The sequence below is a fragment of the Parambassis ranga genome, unplaced genomic scaffold, assembly GCF_900634625.1.
Source record: "Parambassis ranga unplaced genomic scaffold, fParRan2.1 scaffold_66_arrow_ctg1, whole genome shotgun sequence".
Classification (NCBI taxonomy): Eukaryota; Metazoa; Chordata; class Actinopteri; family Ambassidae; genus Parambassis; species Parambassis ranga.
In genome coordinates this window covers 82,189-99,899 of record NW_021144810.1, presented here as the reverse complement: position 1 = coordinate 99,899, position 17,711 = coordinate 82,189, and the positions used below count along the sequence as shown (strand labels likewise).

Genomic DNA, 17,711 nt, shown 5'->3' with positions numbered 1-17,711 from the left:
ATTCAAGACAGTATGTAGGAGTAAAAGCTTTTTTCCAGCTGTCACCGTGTGTGTGTCTGTGTGTGTGTCTGTCTGTGTCTGTCTGTGTGTGTGTGTGTCTGTCTGTGTGTCTGTGTGTCTGTCTGTCTGTGTGTGTGTGTCTGTGTGTGTGTCTGTGTGTCTGTCTGTGTGTCGGTGTGTGTGTGTCTCTGTGTGTGTGTGTGTGTGTGTGTCTGTCTGTGTGGCTGTGTGTGTGTCTGTGTGTCTGTGTGTGTGTGTCTGTCTGTGTGTGTGTCTGTGTGTCTGTCTGTGTGTCTGTGTGTGTGTGTGTGTGTGTGTCTGTGTGTGTGTGTGTCTCTGTGTGTGTGTGTGTCTCTGTGTGTGTGTCTGTGTGTCTGTGTGTGTGTGTCTGTCTGTGTGTGTGTCTGTGTGTGTGTGTGTCTGTCTGTGTGTGTGTGTCTGTCTGTGTGTGTGTCTGTCTGTGTGTGTGTCTGTCTGTGTGTGTGTCTGTCTGTGTGTGGGCTTGCTCAGAGAGAACAGAAGTATCTGTGGACAGGGAAAGCTGCAGCTCCAGCCAGAGCTATGCCCAGACTGTCTCCCACGCTGGCAGCCGCCATGGCAAACTCCCTGTGTCTGTCTTCAGTCTGTGGGAGAGGAGACAGACACTTAGCGGTTACAATCCAGCCACATACAGCGCTTCTTTACTGATGTAAACCTTTTAAAATGGTGACTTATTTACAGACAGAAAGATGACATTACCTCTTTGCTGATAAAGTGGAAGGTGTTGACATATGAGGCTCCACCGAGCAGACCCTCATAGAGGATAACTGCAAACACAATCCAGGCACTGGGCAGGAACTGGTAACGCACAGCGAACAGGAGGAACACTGCATTCACCACCTGCGGAGCAGAGAGAACGTGTCACGTGTGGGAGGATATGCAGAGCTGCCGAGCAGACCGGTCACACCTCTGCTCGTCTGCATTCCTGCAACATGCAGCTACATTTCTGTGGGGGTGCAATGTGTATGGCACTAAGCCATCCCTACACTTGTCCTGTTTTGTACCTGTAGCAGGGAGAGCGTCCACAGTTTCCTGATCTTCAAACAGCGCAGGGAGGATCGAGATATCATCACACCAACCTGGTAAAGAGTCTGATACCTGAAAACACACACGAGGAATGAACAAACAGAACTGCATGCCCTCAAACCGATCTGTGTCAGAACTGACCAGCGATACTGCTCCGCATGAGACAGGAAGAAACCCTGGAAAAACAGGAGCTCCATCTGGAGGAAGAACATCTGCATTATTCTTAGTCTGTTTTGAGATATTTGTTATATATATATATTGTTATTATAATATATATTATAATAATCTAACAATATATTATAATAATCTAACAATATATATTATAATATATATATATATTTGAGATATTTGTTATATTTTCCAGCGGGCTCCAGAGAACTCACCAAGCCCTGGTTGATGAAGTACTCTGCAAAGTAGACCAGCCCGAGGGGAAACACAAACTTCAGCAGGCCCTGCTCACAAGAACCAGATGTAATAATACGGCACAGTGATCTAGCAAATACTGAAACACACTCCTGTGAGAGAAGGAGCAGTCCACTTACTCTGATAATGTGCCGTTTCTCTGCAAAGGTCAGAGGACCAGTGGGCCCTTTATATTAAAGGGAAAAGAACATGAAATTATGCAATAACACACAGCAGGACTTTGACATTAGACTTTATTAGCAGGGTTTGGTAGAAAATAGTTCCAAATAAAACAAGTCAAAACCAGGTCTGTGGAGGCATTTTAGGCCCTTTAAGCTGATTTTGTTGATTTTTTGTGCTGTGTTCTGCTCATTTCTGTACGTCCAGGTCATATCTCATTGTTAGGGAACAACATACACTCGTTTGGTGTCAGACTCAGGCTTAATCACATTAAAACCCCTGAACTAACACTGCTTATGTACGGACAGTTGAAAATCTGTTATCTGGTAACATTTATCAGCTTACCCGTAAAACCGGATATTCATGTACGTATTTAACTATCATCTGATTATGTCTTCTATATGAGGGTATTGCACAACATGTCGAAGGTTTATTTTTACATCTATTTATCTAAAACTGAGATAGTGGAAGTTACCCGGTGTTGATGTCTCCTCCTCCTCCTCTTCGTCTTCCTTATCTGAACCATCGATCATTCTCTGCGTCTCCTCGGAGCTCCTGGCTGCATGCTCGGCCTCCCTGGCCCCCCACTGAGGTAATGAAGATGGAGGAACCAGCATGAAGAAATAACTGGAGATCCAAGAGTCACATTTAATTAGAACGCTGAGTGTTCTTCTTCTTCCATCTAGTCTTAAGAAATGTTTCCACATTTACCTAATCAACATAGCTAATGGGACGACCAACATGATAAGAAGGGTAATCCGAGGTGTGAGGCCCAGTTGGATGAGTCCCGAGTAAAGAAGAGCTCCAGCGACACCAGCACCACCGGTCCCTGAGCCCCAGCCTTCCAGTACATCCCTGAAGCAGGTGTAATAAGACATGGCACACTGCTATAAATGATGATACAAACATACATATACACATCCTCCAAAACACTGTATTCTCTGACAATGACTTAAACTAAGGGATTCAAATTTCAGTCATATTTTAGTTCCTTCAAAATTCCCCCTAAAAGAAGAGTTTATAAAAAAACTATAGTGGAGCAACCAGAGGTCAGGTAACTGCAATCTGGTCTGGAGCATTGCTTATTATGGATTTCCTTGTGCAAAGACCAAAGTTCATTTTGGATATTGAAGTGGGGAGCGTTTTAAAGTTGAGGTTGGAAGACAGAAAAAATAAAAAACAAGCTTTTACCTGCTGAAGAAGACAGTAAGAGAGAGGAAGGACAGCTCCCCCAGCCCCGAGCTGACACTGGCAAAGATCACTCCTATGAACACAAAGCATGGTTTGGACTAACTACAGCAGTCTTAAAATGTGTTATTTTTGGCCCGCCAGCCAAACAGAGTAAATCCTACAAAACCAACAGGCAATTCTTGTTTTTGTTTTTAACTCATTGTGTAACGTTTACAGGATTCTCTGAGCAGAACATTATCTCTCTCTGTCTGCATCGTGGTGCGTCACGCGGGGCTGCAGGGCTTGGTTGTTGGTTCCGGCTACGCAGAGGGCTCGGAAGGTGCACAACACCGGTTCAGAACTTCGACACAATTCACTACGAGACTAAACATGCTTCTGCATACAACCTGCTATCAGAGAGCGTCTGCACAAGTGAAGTCCTCCAAAACTACAGAGCCCCTCTGTGACATGGTCAAAAAGAAATAAAATGTGGCCACGAATTATGTATAATGTGCACACGAAATATTGTTATTATTAGTTGTAGTATAGTAGCCCTATTAGAATTCATGGATGGGGCGCATGCAGCATTGAGCGTCCCTCTCTGGGGAACGTGCCCGAGTACTGGGGGGCTCCAGGAGCGCAGGGGAGTGGAGCAAGGTCCCTCTGTCCATCATGTCGCTCCCTGCTGCCCGCACCAGGCAGCAGGGAGCGATGCTAGAGCCATTAAAGAAGTTAAAGCGACATGATGGAGAGAGAGAGGGACGCTCATTGCTCCCTGCTGCACGGGGAGGCTGCGTCCTGGCCGGCAGCCTGCCCGGGCCTTTTTACCGGTGGCTGGATAAAAGCAACTCTCCAGAAATGCGAACATTTGTAAATCATGAATTAGTTTGTGCCGTGTGAGCAGACTGTCTGTTATAAACTGTGATGTTTTACTGGTGCAGCAGAGCAGTCCGTCTTTGCTTGTTAACGTTCTCTGTTGTTAAACTGTCAGCTGTACAGAGATGCGGCACTTCTCTCAAAAAGACTCCGTCATTCAGTCATCACGTCTCCTAAACCAGACCTGCCACATATGATCAGATCTCACCTGCACAGTAGAGTCAATAACGTGCCTGTTGCTCTGTTATCACAACCACACAGTCTCTGAATGTTTTAAATTTATGCTGTAAATTCAGATAACATTTTCTGCTCTGTCATCTGAATGCTAAGATGTTATTGTGTTTGCTGTGTAAGATGTAACATATTACAAAACAGCATACACATTTTTTATTGTTTAAAATAATGACATCGGGGACTGTTGGCCCTCTGAGACTTTCGCATTATCGAATCTGGCCCTCCCCGACCCTAACTACAGACCCTAACTACAGGGGCTAACTACAGGGGCTAACTACAGATCCTAACTACAGGGTCTAACAACAGACCCTAACTTCAGGGGCTAACTACAGACCCTAACTCCAGGGGCTAACTACAGACCCTAACTACAGGGACTAACTACAGACCCTAACTCCAGGGGCTAACTACAGACCCTAACTACAGGGACTAACTACAGACCCTAACTCCAGGGGCTAACTACAGGGACTAACTACAGGGGCTAACTACAGGGACTAACTACAGGGGCTAACTACAGACCCTAACAACAGGGGCTAACAACAGACCCTAACTACAGGGACTAACTACAGACCCTAACTACAGGGGCTAACTAGAGGGACTAACTACAGGGGCTAACTACAGGGGCTAACTACAGGGGCTAACTACAGACCTTAACTACAGGGTCTAACTCCAGGGGCTAACTACAGACCCTAACTTCAGGGGCTAACTACAGGGACTAACTACAGGGACTAACTACAGGGACTAACTACAGGGGCTAACTACAGACCCTAACTACAGGGGCTAACTACAGACCTTAACTACAGGGTCTAACTCCAGGGGCTAACTACAGACCCTAACTACAGGGGCTAACTACAGACCCTAACTACAGACCCTAACTACAGACCCTAACCTCAGACCCTAACCTCAGACCCTAACCTCAGACCCTAACCTCAGGGGCTATGGAACCTCAGACCAGGCTGTGTCCACAGTGACACAGATGTCTTTACAATAATGACATGAGCTCCTGAGGCTTCACAGGACTCGGGCCTCTGATGCACAGAGGAACAGAGTCAGTATGTAACACCACCAACGCTTTCCTGCAGATGACCGCCTGCTCTTACAGTTCTTCTGAAAGTAACAAGTATCTTTAGCAGCATCATGTCAAACACTAACTTTGCTATCAAGCTTCAGTCTAACAACCGCAGCTGCTCACAATAGATAAGAGGACAGGAAGTGAAACCAAGCCCAGTCTCCAGGGCAGAACAGAGTTAATAATAGTCATCTCCTTACCGAGAATACTCATCCACACGACTGTCGAGAAGGACACGAGGAGGAAACTCGTTGCTGCCATGACAACACAGAACAGGACCCGAAAGCTAGAATCAAAAACAGGAATTAGTGAAGAAATTTGAAATAAACTACACCAGGGCCTGTTTTTACTGCAATGTTCAAACAAAGGGTCACTGTGCAGTTACTAACAGACCCGTCAAGTCATATTTACACCAGTAGATATGATATAGAGCAGATTAAACCACTGCATTAAGCATTAACACAACTGAATTCCACAGCAGAGTTCCATTCGTGTGTGTCACATCATCCGTGTGGTGAATTCTAATAAATCATTGAGAGCCTCGAGAGAGAATGAACAGAGTTATGATCCTGGTCTTACCCATAAGGCACTTTGTGGATCACATAGGGAGCAAGCAGCTTGATGACCAGTGTTGGGAGGATGTCGGCTAAAAGCACAGCCTGCAAGAGAAAGAGTCCAAAGTCTGTTATAACCCGTCACTGTCTGTGGATCTGTGGTTTCTGCCGAAGCCTTCGACCTCTTTAGCACCGTAGGATTCTGTAGGATCTCTGGAGTATGTGTCACAGATTCTGTATCTGCTTCATTTCTGCTTTTATAGTGAAATCACCAATGCACATGAGTATGCAACATGTTCCTTGTATCTTCTGACAGAAGGACATTCATGGACAAACAGCTAAACCTAATTTAGAGTTGTGCAGTAAGTCTCTGTTTACCGCAGTGGAGACAGGGTTGCAGTCATAGCTGCTGCTGCCGTTGTTTCCAGCTTGGAAGTCCACAGTCAGGGTGGCTGACGTCTACAATTAATAGGAATAAAATAAAAGTCAGTCTACCTTCAGAACTAAAAACACCAACTATTAAAGTGCTTCTGCTTCCATACAGGTGCTGTGGTGTTTTGTGACTCCTGCTTTCTGAGGATGTCATGGGCGGCGCTCAGCATCACCACATAAGCAAAGTTGTTGCACAGTCCGAGAACCCTGTGGACAGAGGAGGTGACAGAGGCCCCGTTCACACTGGAGAAAGTCAAACCAGCTAGAGTAGGATTGAATCCGGATAGCCCTTAAACTGTATACCTTAAGACCTATTTTCAAATCTGGCGCACACACACACACACACACACACACACACACACACAAACACACACACACACACACACACACACACACACACACACACACACACACGTCCGCGCTCCAAACCACTAGGTGGCGCCTCATAATATACAGAGTTCATCTTTGTTTTTTCTGGTTCTAAAAGCAGTTTATTTCTTTGTAGCCCTGTGGAAAATAAACTCGGGGCAAAGCTGTCGTAGTTCGCCGGTTGTTCACATACGGCTTTTGTACACGACCCGGACACTGTCCCTGTGAACCGGAAGTATCACGTCGCTAGTGGGATTTGTTAGCTGCATTTGTGTTCAGACCTGAGCCAGATGTAAACCAATCTAGCTAGATCCACCTTTCAGAGGTGGATTGAAATCAGTCCGGATATATCCGGATTCGCGTTGTTCAAACTCAGAAAAAAACTATCCGGATATATCCAGACACGGCCTGAATCCCGCTCTAGCTGGATTGATTTCCCCAGTGTGAACGGGGTCAGAGAGCGAACCTGAATGGAGACCATGCACGTCAGAGTCTGTATCATTTCAGGTTTTTACATTTTTATAACAGATCGTTCTCCACACTCATTTATCAGCTGACCTATTTTCACAGAGCCCGATAAATCAACAGACCTATATCACTCTGTAGGATGACAGCACACAGATGCCTGAGGTAACACTGAGCGGGTGTCAGGACATATATTGATTATATCATATATATATAGATCATATATATTGATTTACCTCGTGCTCTTGTTTCATGTATTATCATCATGCTTTTTATTTCTGACACAGTACCAGCGTGAGAAGACCAGAGTGAATGTGAGGACACACAGCTGGGAGCTGTGGGCTGGACTCAGACTCAGCACGATAGAAATATCTGATGTTGGCATTTTGTTTAAATGTACATGGGACAAACAGTAACTTCAGATCAAAGGAGCATTTCCTGTCAGAGGATTGAGTTCAGGGACACTCACCAGAAGCCTCCCCAACTGCGACACTTTGCGCAGCGACCTAAAAACAATGACACATATAAAGACAATAACATGTACAAAAACAATAACATGTACAAAAACAATAACATGTATAAAGTCAGTGTCTCAGACACCAGTTATCACTGACGGACTCACCGCCAGTGTCCGGGCGCTGCTCGGGGTCTGCGCTGACGCTAGCTGTCCGCTCCATGTTTACAACGAGCGCAGGCAGAACTTAAAAATCCTTAAAACATTAAAACACAAACACATTGTGTTCGGACACACTAACAAGCTCCCCGAGCCTCCACAGACACACACGGCGCAGCTGTCATTAAAAACAAGCTGCTTTAATCTGTGCTGCGCATTGACGTTCTAAACTCTGACGGACGAGGTGTGTCATGATAATATGTTCCCGCAGAAACAAGCGCAACCACGAACGTTCCGGCGCCTGGTGAACAGTTATAGAACAGAACAAGCTGTCATTCAACGTTTACTAAACAATTATTGGCATATTCACAGAAGAACACTGATATATTTAAACATATTATTATTATTATTGTGTGCAGGTTTGATGTGTATGTTTGGAAGTGGTAAATTAAATTAAATTAAGAAACCTTTATTAGTCCCACATTGGGGAAATTGCTTAAGGCAGCGCAGCAAAGAGCTCCATACAGCAGTGAGTACACTGGAGGCCTTGGAGTGCCTTACCCACGGACACACAACAGTGACTAGGGAGGAGTTGGGATCGAACCACCAACCTTGCGGTTATTGGACAACCCTGCTCTACCACTGAGCCACTGCTGCCCACAAAATGTGTTCCCTGACCGGGAATCGAACCCGGGCCGCGGCGGTGAGAGCGCCGAATCCTGACCACTAGACCACCAGGGAAAGCCTAAACTTCTTTCAACCCATTGAAATGTGACGAGGGCCTGTGATGTACAATACAATAAGTTAGAGTTAGAGCAGTGAAATTAGTAGTGTTAATAATAATAATAATAATAATAATAATTTCTGCATATATTGTTACTGTATGTGATAAAACCGTTGAGGACCAACCACACACAGATACAATAGGAAGACCAGAGGTCTGACACCAGATGTAAGACAAACCTAAACTGGACCTGCATTTGTTGAAGTTGAAGCACTTTGAGACAATTTCTGATTATAAAATGCGCTATATAAATAAATATAGAATAATGTAGAAATAAGATTGAACAGAATTACACACACAGCCTGTCTGAACATCAGGGGATGCGTGCACAGCCGAGGCAGAGGGAAGGCTGATGGCTCCGATGAAGAGGCTGATGGCTCCGATGAAGAGGCTGATGGCTCCGATAAAGAGGCTGATGGCTCTGATAAAGAGGTGTGAGCTGTGTATAAAACCCGCCGCCTGCAGCTGGAGCTGCACTGCAGCAGCCATGGCTTTCTGCAAACTGCTCGCTGTGCTCCTGCTCCTCTACATCACTGGAGGTGAGGAACTCCAAGATGATTTCTTTGATTTAGCCCAGTTTAGTTTGAGGACGGAGCTGCTGGCTGCAGACACACTGCTCAACACAACAAAAACCTATTAACTATAATAACTTGTGCTTTTTCAGATTCACTGGGGGCTGAGGTGCAGAGCTCCATCATCGGCGGGCAGGATTCTGAGAAGGGCCACTGGCCGTGGATGGTTCATGTCAAAGTCGTGTCAAATGACGGGAAGACGAAGTGGCGCTGTGGCGGCTCCCTCCTCAGTGATAAGTGGGTGCTGACTGCTGCACACTGCTGGGATCGGTCAGTGTTCTGTATTTAAAGTGGAAACATTAAAGTGTCATTTTTAACATTAGGGGACACAGGGACAAGTTTCCAGCTCCACATTGAACTGGACTCAGAGAGACATGAGTGTTTTTGGAGGCTATGTTTATTCAAAGATCAAAGCTGAACCGTGTGTTTGCTTGCAGCCGTCCTGAGCCCAGTCTGCGTCGCTCCATGGTTTGGGTCGGTTCGTACATGCTGCAGAAGGAGTCTGCCCGTTACATGGGTATACTTCACGCCATCTCTCACCCTTATTACCAAAAGATGGGCAGTGGATACATCAATGACATCGCCCTGCTCCACCTGAAGAAAAAGCTGGAGTTCTCAAAGGACGTCGCCCCGGTGAGTCTGCCCAGCGCCGACGCCGCCTTCGACTCATCGTCCGAGTGTTGGATCACCGGCTGGGGGCAGATTGGAAATGGTGGTAAGTTCTGCATGTAGACACACACCTGTTGAAACCTTCTTCACTTATTCTCTGTGCATGCAGTTCCCCTGCCAGATCCAGAGACCCTGCAGCAGCTGAAGGTTTCCATCATACCTCAGGCCGACTGTGCGTCCGTGTACCGCGAGCTGACCTCGGACATGCTGTGCGCGGGGGACATGGCCGGTGGGAAGGACGCCTGCGAGGTGGGTTTTTGTGTTTCTCTGCTCAGGTCAACAATGTAGAATAATTAAAGATGATGCAAAATCAGAGACATGATGTGGCTGCTGTGATCCCAACAGGGGGACGACGGTGGCCCACTGGTGTGTCGCACACCCGGGGGGTTCACGCAGGTGGGCATCATGAGTTTTGGGAGTCCCAGCGGTTGCGGGCTCCCCGGCCAACCTGGCGTCTACACTCAGGTGTCCAATTACCTCAGCTTCATCAACAGTTACGTACACCGGTCTGAGGACGCCCCAAAAGAGATTTAATCCGCCCGACTCTCTGCAGCTGCTGTCCCCCCACACCTCACTGTGCACAATGAACGCTTTGAACCCTGAGTCCAGCTCCTTCGAGCGGTCCAACATGTACCCTGCTACTGCACATTAAAGCCTTTAAGCCTCACTTTTACTGCGTCTGTGTGTGTGTGAGGTTTTAGGAATGTATAGTCCCTGTTAGCAAACAAAAAGACTGTCCATGGATGGACTGTACAGGACAGGGGACAGAGCAGCAACTGTCCAATCAGACGACTAGATCACCTTCAAATATAAGGACACATCTGCTATTTAGCATTAATGTTTATTTTCATAGAAATGAATTCATATTTTCATGAGTTGGGAAAGAAAACACCTACACCTACTTTTTTTTACGTTGGCAGATATAAAACTGCAGCTGACAGCAGCTACAAATGTCTCCAGACTCAAGTAAAATGGCCATCAGATGTTGGACAGGACGTCCTCTTGTTCTGCATCTTAGTTAAAGAACTTGAATCTCTCCTCTCCTTACTTTTTGGATTGGCTAACTTCGTGTCTTTGTGCTAACCGAGCTTCTAATTTGGTAAAGATCTGGCCAAAAACACGTCTTTTAAAATGTCACAGAGTTGATTTCTGTACCGTGCACAGGCAGGAGCATCTTTTCCTTTATAGGTCTGAATTCACTGAACACGTCAACAGCAGGTGGAGCTCGACTGTTTCTCCCTTTGTTGTCCTAATATGCTCAAGTTCTGTCATCCGGATAGGCAGTGGTATTCATCATCGAAGGCACGCGAAGTCAACGAACTACAGGAGAACCTTCACCCAAATAAATAGTCTGACCTCTAAAGAAATAAAACCTGAAATACATTCTGAATTTCATCAAATCTTTGTCTTAAAAACCGATGAGTCCAGCTGCAGCTTGTGAATGTCCAGGGAGTCCACGTCAAAAATAAGCTTTGTGACTTTGGTCTATTGTCCATATGTCACGATCAGTCCTGTAAAGACTGAGCAGCTGAGTGTAGAGTATGATGCAGGCTGCTCTGAGGACAAACCTCTGACTGAAGGGTCACACACAGTCGTCAGAACCAACATGGCTGAAACGCAGTGGACCTGAAGCGATGACTTCTGTATAAAAAGGAGGATACTGTGTACAGAGAGGTAGCCAAGCTACTGCTCACAGCAGCTTCGTACTTGAGTCTTCGAGATCCTGAGGAGAGTTTTTGATTCCATCTGTCGCCAAGTCTGAAGTCTGCTCGCCCTCCTCGCCCTCCTTCTCCTCGCCCTCCTCGCCCTCCTTCTCCTCGCCCTCCTCGCCCTCCTTCTCCTCGCCCTCCTTCTCCTCGCCCTCATTCTGCTCGCCCTCCTCAGCTTTCCGTTTCTCAGCCTTGGTCTTGAACCTCAGCCCGTGGCCTATTAATCCCAGTAAAGAACAGAACATTTACTAAAAGCAGCACATCTCTACATATGATCAGCAGATCTGTCTGCATGTGTGTGTACTGACTCGGACAGTCCGCCACCTCTTTGTACGCCTTCTTCTTACAGCAGCCTCGACACAGGTTGAAGACACATTTATTTCCCTGCAGAGCAAAATAAAAAGAAAATGCACAGGCTGACAACACTCGGGTCTTTAACCTTAAATAAAACAGTCGCTGTCTTACCTTCGGGTTTCCACACTGTTCACACTTGATGTATTTGGCTGCAGGGAAGAAATAAAACGGGACACCGTCAGATTTCTGGTTCCGCTCCGAACTTGAAGCTCACAGCGTCACACTCACGTTTCTGCTCCGGACAGAAGTTCTTTCTGGGGTTGCGGGATCTCTTCTTCTGCTTGTTTTTGGAGAGTGCCTCAGCCGATCCATCAGAGTCCTCCAGCGCCCTCTTCTGACACACCGCTTTCTTCAACTCGGACCCCTGGGTGTTACCATTGGCAACCGGTTCTTTGGGCCTGTAAGGTCATTCAACAGTAAAGCAATGACTTTCCTCACTTGTCTGAAAGTGACTGTACGAACGTGTGAGAAGCGGAGTGACTGACGGCGGTCTGACATATGGCTGGCAGATCCAGTGGGGGAGGGGCAGGCCACTGTCTTTGTCCTCTGCGTCTTTTCCTTTGGCTATCTCCTCCTGTATGTATGTGGAAAAAATGCTGTGTCAACAGTATCTGTGTAACGGCTACGAGTGCCAACGAGGGTGAAAGCCGTTCATCACCTGGCAGCGCAGCCTCAGCTGTCTGCTGACATCAGCCAGACTCTCCAGCGTCTTCACCTTGGCTAACTCCTCTCTCAGGTCCTGGTGGATCTGCAGTCTAAACACAGACACACACACAACTCAGAACCTTCAGCATGGCCATGACAACGTAGCGTGAGGAGGAGGGACATACGTGTGATGCCAGAGCTTGAAGAGGTGCGCCCGTACGTAGGACAGCGAGCAGGGCGGATACTGCTTCACCACCTCCAGGTACTCCTCAGCCATTTCCCACACTGGGGGGCTGCGGCCCTCGAACAGAGCTGGGTTATGCAGGTTCCCCTCTAGAAAGGAGTGATTTATGTTACATATCATCTTATAACATCAGAAAAAGGTTTCACGCTCCTCACCTGCACTCATGACTCCCTGCACTCCTGTTTCCTGGATGCAGCGCTCCACGTCGCTCAGGTGCTGGATGTTACCGTTAGCAAACACCGGAATACTTACTGCCTTCCTGTAGCAGAGTTACATCAGTAACATCCATATGAGTACATATACGCTGCTCCGGATAAATCTGGGAGAGCTCACCGCACTGCTTTGATGTGCTCCCAGCTGGCGATGCCCGTCATGGCTCCCTTCTGGTCCTTGGTTCTGCCGTGCACCGTCAGCAGCTGGAAAATAAGCAGACATTCAAAGGGTGAGCGCTCCTGAAGGCGCACATGGTGTTGGATTCAGATAAAAAGGATCATACCTGACATCCAGCCTTCTCAAGCATCTGAGCATAGCAGACAGTCTTTTCAATCTCCTTGAACACACGGATCTTACATGTGATCGGCACCGAGAGCTTCTCATTGGCTGACCTGACTGACAAATAACCAGGACGCTGCAGTGGTAAGTCTGAAGCTGGATCCATACTCCAGAGAACAGAGAACCCCCCCCCTGCCGACGTTACGCCCACAAAGTGACGTCTTTTTCTCTCTCGGACACATGGCCCGGGCAGAACTTTTTCTCTCAAGGCTGTGCGTCAACCATGCTGTGATTGGTCGGAATTTATTGTGGGCGTGATGAATGTGGAGAAGCCAAGAGCTTCTTCAGGTGAGAACACACAGACAGAAGGAGGAAGCACAGCGACGATGGACAGTTTAGATGAGCAGCTGGCAAACAGCTGCTGGAAGGAGAAACACGGCGCACAGAGGAGAGAGCCTGTCCACAAGGTGGCGATAAAAACTAACCCCAGTATTGATCACGTTACAGCGGCTCACACACATTAAACACTGGGAGACGGGATGTGTTATTGCAGACAGTCATCCACACGTTCACAGAGTTAAACTCACAGACCAGAGGTCTGCTGCAGTCAGCTGCTCTGATCTTCTGTCTGTTGTCAGCTGTGCGTCCTCTGCCCTGAACATCATCAGCTCGTTAGGCCCGGTAACCACGACTGTGTCACAGTTTACAACACAACTGCATTGTCGACCTTTGGTGTGTGACGTGCACTGTGTAGGAGCCGTATGAGGAGTTCTGCACACACACGTCTCACGGAGTATGGTACCTCCGTTTTTTACTCTTCCCACCCGTGGAGCGAGTTCTCTGTTCTCTGTTCTCTGTTCTCTGTTCTCGTGGAGCATGGAACAGCCTTTAGAACTTGGTAAGTCAAGGAACAACATCTGTTCTTGTGATTAACACAGACTCACCCATTTTCTCTAACAGCTCCCATTCATCTTGTAGAAAAACTCCATAGTGTCCTTTAAAAAACACAAAGGCCGGTTGATACTCAGTGAAAAGAATCATCCATGAGTTGAGCATCAGCTAAAAGAAGATTCACGGTGTTGTGAGTTAATGTGAGAACTGAACGTCAGGCTTAAGGGTTAAAAGGCCGAGACGTTCAACCGTTCCTTTGCACGTACCTCTCTTAGCTATCATCTGCGGACAGCCCAGGTTGAGGTCGATGGCGTCGCAGTAGTCCTGGGCGAGCATAGCCGCCTGAAGAAACACCTCTGGATCATTGGCGCAGAACTATCACACAGATGATAGAACACTGTGACTCACAGCTGGCGTTACATGAGCAACAACACGTGTGTAACCATCATGTGTCTGATCCGCACCTGCGTGATGAGCGGCCTGTCCTCCCTGCAGACTTCGTTGTAGAGGTTTTCTTTCCTGTAGTTAGCGTCACGGACAAACACCTGAGCGTGCAGCATGGGGGTGTAGCAGAGGTGGGCGCCATGTCGGCGGCTCAGCAGGCGCCAGGCCAGCTCGCTCTGGTCCACCATGGGTGCCACAACAAAGCGCGCCTCTTTTAGGGTTTTAGCCCAGAACTCGAAGCCCTGGAGCTTGGCCATCACAGGTCGCACTGAACCAAACAAAGAAGGACACCACCAGAGATGACAGATGAAACATGAAGAAGCAAATTCATTCTGGAGCCAACAGCAAAGCCAGAGGGCGCCGTTTGTGTGAACTGCAATAACATGTAGACTGTAAAATGTACTGAGCTCCTTTCTCTTTCCACACATGTCATCAAATCTGTGTTCTTTGTACAGACCTCGCTCAAACCAGCAGCTAACATCTGTGTCTTCATTCCAACATGTCTGATTTAAAGAGAAGGTCATTCAGTACTTTAGGGTTCTGGATTCTGGTTAGCAAGAGCGACGATGACAACTCAGATCTCTGTTGTTGCTTTCCAGCACTTCACTCATCTTCCTCATCTTCCTCCTCATGCTCTTCACTCATCTTCCTCATCTTCCTCCTCATGCACTTCACTCATCTTCCTCATCTTCCTCCTCATGCACTTCACTCATCTTCCTCATCTTCCTCCTCATGCTCTTCACTCATCTTCCTCATGCTCTTCACTCATCTTCCTCTTCATGCTCTTTACTCATCTTCCTCCTCATGCTCTTCACTCATCTTCCTCATGCTCTTCACTCATCTTCCTCCTCATGCTCTTCACTCATCTTCCTCCTCATGCTCTTCACTCATCTTCCTCATCTTCCTCCTCATGCTCTTCACTCATCTTCCTCATGCTCTTCACTCATCTTCCTCATGCTCTTCACTCATCTTCCTCCTCATGCTCTTCACTCATCTTCCTCCTCATGCTCTTCCTCATGCTCTTCACTCATCTTCCTCCTCATGCTCTTCACTCATCTTCCTCCTCATGCTCTTCACTCATCTTCCTCCTCATGCTGCCCTAGCATGTGCTGCTGCTGACTGGCTAGCTGTGCTGTGCTGTAACTGCATCATGTAGCAGGCGAAGCTAACTGGTAGCACATGATGTCCACACGGCTTTAAGTTACACAACTACAACGAGTATGACTGACAAAAATCACATTTCAGCATCATCGCCGTGCAGCGCTGCGGTCCTGCTGTAACTGTACGTGTTTCAATGTGTGAAGAGTTTGTTGTTTCACCTGTGACACAGAAGATCTGAAGAATATTCCTGTCGCAGCACTTTCCAAATATGTGCAACAGCGAAATAACTCCGGTGGGAAACTGTCTCTGCTTCTTCTTCGTTTTAATTGTAAATGGCATCAAGATGCGGTTTGTCGCCATCTAGTGTTGCGATTTATTCCTGTGACAAATCCTGTTCCTGATTTTGCTGTTTATCAGCTCATTTATGAGACATAATGAGATATAATAAAAGAGAGACATGCTTAAAATATACCTGGATACATATAACATAGAATAAAGAATAAAACAGAGTGAAACTAACAGTGCAAGTTAAATGTTTAAAGTGACCAGTATGAGTATGTTGTTCAAACTGCAGTGTATTAATGGGTTAAAGTGCACAGTGTCTGTGTACTGGGGGGGTATGGGAAAGTGGGCTGATGGACCTCACAGCTCTGGGGAAGAAGCTGTGTCTCAGTCTGTTGGTGTGAGTTCTGATGCTCCTGGACCTCTGTCCAGAGGGAAGAGGTCCAAACAGCTGCTGTCCTGGGTGGGTGGGGTCTGCAGCTATACGACCAGCCCTCCTTTGAATCCGGCTGTCGTATATGGAGTCCAGCTGTGGGAGAGGACTCCCCACAATCCCCTGTGTTGGCCCCCGGGCCAGGTCCTTCCTGTCCTGTGCAGCTCCCATGGGTCCATTTGGATCTTCTCCACCTTGTTCACAAAGTCCTGCGAGTTGTGAATGTGATGTGGTGTGTCACCTACCAGTGGTGTCAGGAGTTCAGCCAAGTGCTTAGCCACAGGACAAGACTCAGCTGTTCACCTCCACCTCAGAGACAGAGGACACTCCTTTGAGGACAACAATGTCCACATTTTAGACAGGGAGGAAAGGTGGTATGAAAGAGGAGTCAAGGAAGCATCTATGTTAAGCTGGAAAAACCTTCCCTTAACAGAGGTGGTGGCCTCAGACATCATCTTTCTACCACATACAATGCAGTGATTCCATCCATTCCCAGGAAGTTTGCACAGACTCACAGTAAGAACAAAGGACTGTCAACCAGTCCCCCTCCGGCAGTTTCATAGTCGTTAGCCAGTCGTTAGACACACCTGGCCCAGTCAGCCAGAACATCACAGGTAAGTATGGAAACATTTAGTGCTATTGTTTTTAAGTTTTTTAAAGTTTTACCCAGACCCACCCACATAGGTCTGTAACCACATATAAACCATGTTTCCCACCAAACAGTTAGAACTGATGAAGCTGCTTGGATGAGCAGCGAAACGTCTTCTAGTAAACTCTACAAGTCCAGACGCCTTGCTTCAATCTTCTCTACGTATGATGACCTGGATGACTGAGAATCTTCATCAACATGAGGAAGAAGAGCCTTTGTTGGGCCTTCTTCACCAGGTGGGACGTGTGCAGGGACCAAGACAGGTCAGCTGTGAGGTGGATGCCCAGGAACTTGATGTTGTCCACCTGCTCCACCTCCTCCCCATGAATGAGGAGAGGGGTGTGCTCCATCCTCCTGGATCTGAAGTCCACTCTTGCTAGTGTTCAGGACAAGGTTGTTGTCTGAACACCATCCTGTCAGGTGCTGGATCTCCTCTCTGTAGTGGGTCTCATCATTGTTTGATATGAGACCCACTACAGTGGTGTCATCTGCTTCACTTCACAGCCATGTTTGTGGAATGAACATGAGTGAACAGAGCCGGGCCGAGCACACAGCCCTGCGGTGTGCCTGTGCTCAGGATCAGGAGGTGGAGTGATCTGTCCACATTGTTCATGGACATTTGTATAGTCATAACATGCATGACTTGATGACCTGTACATACTAATATTTTATATTTCAAGCTGCTCACTTATAAATACAAATAAAGTTTTTCATCATGTTACCAGAGGAAATAGAAAAATAACGAGTGTGATATGAAAAGTGAAAGAAAACAAATCAAATACTTTACTGACTGTTACTGGAGGCTGTTTTTGGTGCATGTTAAATGATCATAAAGTCCTCTCCGAAGTTGACTGACACTCCACATGACGTGTCCCACTCACTAGTCATCACTGTTGAAATCCTCTGTCGCCATGGATACGGACTGATCCATCCTTCACCCAGCTGTTGTGTTACATTTTGTGGTATCTGTCTGTTCACTGTACACAAGGAAAACACATACATGCTATTGAAGAACG

General features: G+C 47.0%; 3 protein-coding genes and 1 non-coding gene across 4 annotated transcripts; 1 reads left to right on the top strand and 3 right to left on the bottom strand.

Moving 5' to 3' along the window:
- Positions 1 to 377: 377 nt before the first annotated feature.
- Positions 378 to 7,680, bottom strand: LOC114431291 (battenin-like). The gene is made up of 15 exons (XM_028398876.1): positions 7,436 to 7,680; positions 7,283 to 7,319; positions 6,090 to 6,186; positions 5,926 to 6,006; positions 5,573 to 5,652; positions 5,194 to 5,279; positions 2,839 to 2,911; positions 2,359 to 2,502; positions 2,123 to 2,274; positions 1,608 to 1,654; positions 1,449 to 1,517; positions 1,207 to 1,262; positions 1,044 to 1,137; positions 739 to 879; positions 378 to 623 (listed from the first exon to the last, which is right to left on the bottom strand). Exons 1-15 carry the CDS (start codon positions 7,488 to 7,490, stop codon positions 507 to 509), a joined length of 1,329 nt encoding a protein of 442 aa, XP_028254677.1. The 5' UTR covers positions 7,491 to 7,680; the 3' UTR covers positions 378 to 506.
- Positions 7,681 to 8,095: 415 nt separating this feature from the next.
- trnae-cuc (transfer RNA glutamic acid (anticodon CUC)) lies at positions 8,096 to 8,167 on the bottom strand. The gene has a single exon. It is a non-coding gene; the product is annotated as a tRNA-Glu (tRNA).
- Positions 8,168 to 8,697: 530 nt separating this feature from the next.
- On the top strand, positions 8,698 to 10,118 carry LOC114431294 (tryptase-2-like). Its single transcript, XM_028398879.1, has 5 exons — positions 8,698 to 8,749; positions 8,875 to 9,052; positions 9,220 to 9,497; positions 9,561 to 9,700; positions 9,797 to 10,118. Exons 1-5 carry the CDS (start codon positions 8,698 to 8,700, stop codon positions 9,983 to 9,985), a joined length of 837 nt encoding a protein of 278 aa, XP_028254680.1. The 3' UTR covers positions 9,986 to 10,118.
- Positions 10,119 to 10,276: 158 nt separating this feature from the next.
- On the bottom strand, positions 10,277 to 15,614 carry LOC114431288 (tRNA-dihydrouridine(16/17) synthase [NAD(P)(+)]-like). The gene is made up of 14 exons (XM_028398872.1): positions 15,550 to 15,614; positions 14,251 to 14,498; positions 14,053 to 14,161; positions 13,840 to 13,890; positions 12,900 to 13,012; positions 12,737 to 12,819; positions 12,559 to 12,662; positions 12,345 to 12,492; positions 12,173 to 12,269; positions 12,000 to 12,088; positions 11,743 to 11,912; positions 11,626 to 11,663; positions 11,469 to 11,544; positions 10,277 to 11,377 (listed from the first exon to the last, which is right to left on the bottom strand). The coding sequence occupies exons 2-14, from the start codon at positions 14,485 to 14,487 to the stop codon at positions 11,142 to 11,144; spliced, it is 1,551 nt and encodes a 516-aa protein (XP_028254673.1). The 5' UTR covers positions 14,488 to 14,498; positions 15,550 to 15,614; the 3' UTR covers positions 10,277 to 11,141.
- Positions 15,615 to 17,711: the final 2,097 nt, after the last annotated feature.

Bases quoted from the DNA above. Each gene is read 5' to 3' on its own strand.
- LOC114431294 (XM_028398879.1), top strand. From the start codon at position 8,698: ATGGCTTTCTGCAAACTGCTCGCTGTGCTCCTGCTCCTCTACATCACT. The intron at 9,053-9,219 runs GTCAGTGTTCTG...GTTTGCTTGCAG, and splicing joins GCTGCACACTGCTGGGATCG to CCGTCCTGAGCCCAGTCTGC. The intron at 9,498-9,560 runs GTAAGTTCTGCA...CTGTGCATGCAG, and splicing joins GGGGCAGATTGGAAATGGTG to TTCCCCTGCCAGATCCAGAG.
- LOC114431291 (XM_028398876.1), bottom strand. From the start codon at position 7,490: ATGGAGCGGACAGCTAGCGTCAGCGCAGACCCCGAGCAGCGCCCGGAC. The intron at 1,138-1,206 runs GTCAGTTCTGAC...GTGTGTTTTCAG, and splicing joins CATGCGGAGCAGTATCGCTG to GTATCAGACTCTTTACCAGG. The intron at 624-738 runs GTAATGTCATCT...CCTCTCCCACAG, and splicing joins TCCACTTTATCAGCAAAGAG to ACTGAAGACAGACACAGGGA.
- LOC114431288 (XM_028398872.1), bottom strand. From the start codon at position 14,487: ATGGCCAAGCTCCAGGGCTTCGAGTTCTGGGCTAAAACCCTAAAAGAG. The intron at 12,270-12,344 runs GTATGTCCCTCC...GTCTGTGTTTAG, and splicing joins TTCAAGCTCTGGCATCACAC to ACTGCAGATCCACCAGGACC. The intron at 11,545-11,625 runs GTAAGACAGCGA...TTTGCTCTGCAG, and splicing joins AACAGTGTGGAAACCCGAAG to GGAAATAAATGTGTCTTCAA.